Raw genomic sequence first — 3,259 nt, 5'->3', positions numbered from 1 at the left:
TAGGCCTGTAGAGCTATGAACTTCCCTCTCAAGACTGCTTTCACTGTATCCCATAGATTTTGGATTGTTGTGTTTTCATTGTCATTTGTTGCCATGATGCTTTTTATTTCTTCTTTGATCTCTTTAGTAACCCAATCATTGTTTAATAGCATACTATTTAGCCTCCAGGTAAAAATAAAGTTTTAAAGATGGTGAAGTAGCAACACAAAGCTTTTAGTACTGAGTCTCTGGGCTGACTTTGGTTCAGGACTGGCAACAGGCAGTGATCACTGAGCAAAGAGTGCCTAGGGTAGCTGGCCAAAATGCCAAATATCAAAATCTTCAGTGGCAGCTCCCATTTGTCCTAGAAAATTGCTGACTGCCTGGGCCTAGATCTAGGCAAAGTGTTGACTAAGAAATTCAGCAACCAGGAGACCTGTGTTGAAATTGGTGAAAGTGTCCATGGAGAGGATGTCTGCATCGTTCAGAGTGGCTCTGGTGAAATTAATGACAACCTAATGGAGCTTTTGATTATGATTAATGCCTGCAGGATTGCTTAAGCCAGCCAGGTTACTGCAGTCATCCATGCTTCCCTTATACCCAGCAGGATAAGAAGGATAAGAGCCATGCTCTGATCTCAGCCAACCTTGTTGCAAATATGCCCTCGTAGCAGATCATATTATTACCATGGGCCTTCATGCTTCTCAAATTCAGGGCTTTTTTGATATTCCTGTGAACAATTTGTATGCAGAACCAGCTGTCCTGAGGTGAATAAGGGAGAATATATCCGAATGGAGGAGCTGCACTATTGTCTCACCGATGCGGTGGGAGCTAAGAGCGTTACCTCCATTGCAGACCAGTTGAATGTTGACTTTGTCTTGATTCATAAAGAATGGAAGAAGGCCAATGAAGTGGACCACATGGTGCTGGTAGGAGACGTGAAGAATCAGGTGGCCATTTTAGTGGATGACATGGCTGACACTTGTGGCACCATCTGCCATGCAGCTGACAAACTTCTTTCAGCTGGAGCCACCAGACTTTATGCTATCTTGACTCACAAAATCTTTACTGGCCCCACCGTTTCTCACATTAACAATGCATGCTTTGAAACAGTAGTGGTCATCAATACCATACCTCAGGAGAATAAAATGAAGCATTGCTCCAAAATACAGGTGGTGGACATCTCCATGATCCTTGTAGAATCCACCAGGAGATTTCACAATGGGGAATCTGTTTCCTACCTGTTCAGCCATGTCCCTTTATAATAGAACTAGAGGCCCAGTACATGAAATTCATGCACCGGTAGGGTCCCTAGCAGCTGCCTGCTGCTAGCCGGGGCCTCCCTTCCCTGTCTGCCGACCAGGGCCTTCCTTCATTCCACGTCGCCCCCTAATGGTCATGGCACATCATAGCGAGTGATCAAACTTCCTGTCTGTCAAACTCCCAAGGGGACACTTTGCATAACAATCTAATGGAGCTTTTGATCATGATCAATGCCTGTAAGATTGCTTCCGCCAGCCGAGTTGCTTCAGTCATCCCATGCTTCCCGTATGCCCGGCAGGATAAGAAGGATAAGAGCCGGGCTCCCATCTCAGCCAAGCTTGTTGCAAACATGCTCTCCGTAGCAGGTGCAGATCATATTATTACCATGGACCTTCATGCTTCTCAAATTCAGGGCTTTTTCGATATCCCTGTGGACAATTTGTATGCAGAACCAACTGTCCTGAAGTGGATAAGGGAGAATATATCTGAGTGGAGGGACTGCACGATTGTCTCACCCGATGCCGGGGGAGCTAAGAGAGTGACCTCCATTGCAGACCAGTTGAATGTTGACTTTGCCTTGATTCATAAAGAACGAAAGAAGGCCAATGAAGTGGACCGCATGGTGCTGGTAGGAGACGTGAAGGATCGGGTGGCCATTCTAGTGGATGACATGGCTGACACTTGTGGCACCATCTGCCATGCAGCTGACAAACTTCTTTCAGCTGGAGCCACCGGAGTTTATGCTCTCTTGACTCACGGAATCTTTTCTGGCCCCGCCATTTCTCGCATTAACAATGCATGCTTCGAAGCAGTAGTGGTCACCAATACCATCCCTCAGGAGGATAACATGGAGCATTGCTCCAAAATACAGGTGATCGACATCTCCATGATTCTTGCAGAAGCCATCAGGAGAACTCACAATGGGGAATCTGTTTCCTACCTGTTCAGCCAGGTCCCTTTATAATAGAATAACTTCTGAGGCTTTTAAAAAATAAAGTGAACCCCTTCCCTTGTTTTCCCTGGGTGTTCGATGAAAAATTCAGCAGAAGCCCCAGCTTGCTTCAGTAGCTTTCCACATCCCATTCCAGGTATATTAACTCTTCTCCAAAATTAGGGAAAAACAGATTGAGACTACTCAGATTTCCTATCTGCATTGTCTCATTCTGGCTTCTTTGATTTTGTGGGTCTTGCAGCTTAAACTATAACTCAGGTTCTGCATGATTTCAGACTTTGAAGTGTGTTGTGTGGGGGTGTTTGAATGTGTTTGGGGAAGCTCAGACTTCTTTTCATGTGAATGCTTCTGGGATTCCTAGATTCAGAACTACTAGCAACAGAGCCAACCCCAAAATAAACAAAATAAAAAGAACAAAGCAAAACTAACTCCCAACCCCTGTAACATGTGACAAGTTCTCTAAGGTCTATACTAAATTACATCAAGAGCCCTAAACAGTCCAGAATCCAGCTGTGGTTGCTGATTCCCTGTAAGGCAGGCAGCTCTCAGGTAGGAGCCTGAGGGAAGGCAGCACACAGTGTAGCAGATGCTTCTTGGGAGGAAAAAAGACTGATCCCTCAACCACTGCTAGGAAATTGTCACTTAGTTTCTTTTGTACCTGTTCCTTTTCCATTTGGTTTGACCTTCAACCATCTTGACCTTTTCCTGGCTAAATGATCATGGTACCATAGTCTTCTGGAAAGCAAACCTCACTTTTTGCTGTGTATTCTTTAACATTTACATGAGATTATTTTGCTGTAGCTTAATCTTAGCCCACTATCACTGTGGTAGAAGGTTCTAGATGGCTTTATACTGCCTTTTGATTAATTTAAGTATTTAATTTTCATCTTATTTCCTTGGATCTGTTTGGCCCCTCAAATGACCTGACGTTTCTGTTAAAAGATTGATGTTACTAGCTCTTATAGAGGAACACTAACAAAGTATCTGTGTGTGATTGTGAAAATAAATAAATAAATAAGTTTTCTCATCAAAATAAAAAAAATGTCAAATATGTGAATGGATGAA

The 3,259-nt window shown here is 43.7% G+C and overlaps 1 protein-coding gene and 2 pseudogenes across 1 annotated transcript; 2 read left to right on the top strand and 1 right to left on the bottom strand.

The window, feature by feature from the left end:
• LOC102247735 overlaps positions 1-3,259 on the bottom strand; it is a 587,465-nt pseudogene that overhangs the window by 203,221 nt on the left and 380,985 nt on the right.
• LOC102248928 lies at positions 303-1,244 on the top strand (annotated as a pseudogene).
• On the top strand, positions 1,378-2,303 carry LOC102251494 (ribose-phosphate pyrophosphokinase 1). Its single transcript, XM_005865262.2, has 2 exons — positions 1,378-1,390; positions 1,428-2,303. The coding sequence occupies exons 1-2, from the start codon at positions 1,378-1,380 to the stop codon at positions 2,204-2,206; spliced, it is 792 nt and encodes a 263-aa protein (XP_005865324.1). The 3' UTR covers positions 2,207-2,303.

Source organism: Myotis brandtii, unplaced genomic scaffold (genome assembly GCF_000412655.1).
Source record: "Myotis brandtii unplaced genomic scaffold, ASM41265v1 scaffold2, whole genome shotgun sequence".
Lineage (NCBI taxonomy): Eukaryota > Metazoa > Chordata > Mammalia > Chiroptera > Vespertilionidae > Myotis > Myotis brandtii.
Note: the sequence above shows the minus strand (reverse complement) of the source record. Positions and strands in the feature narration are given on the sequence as shown.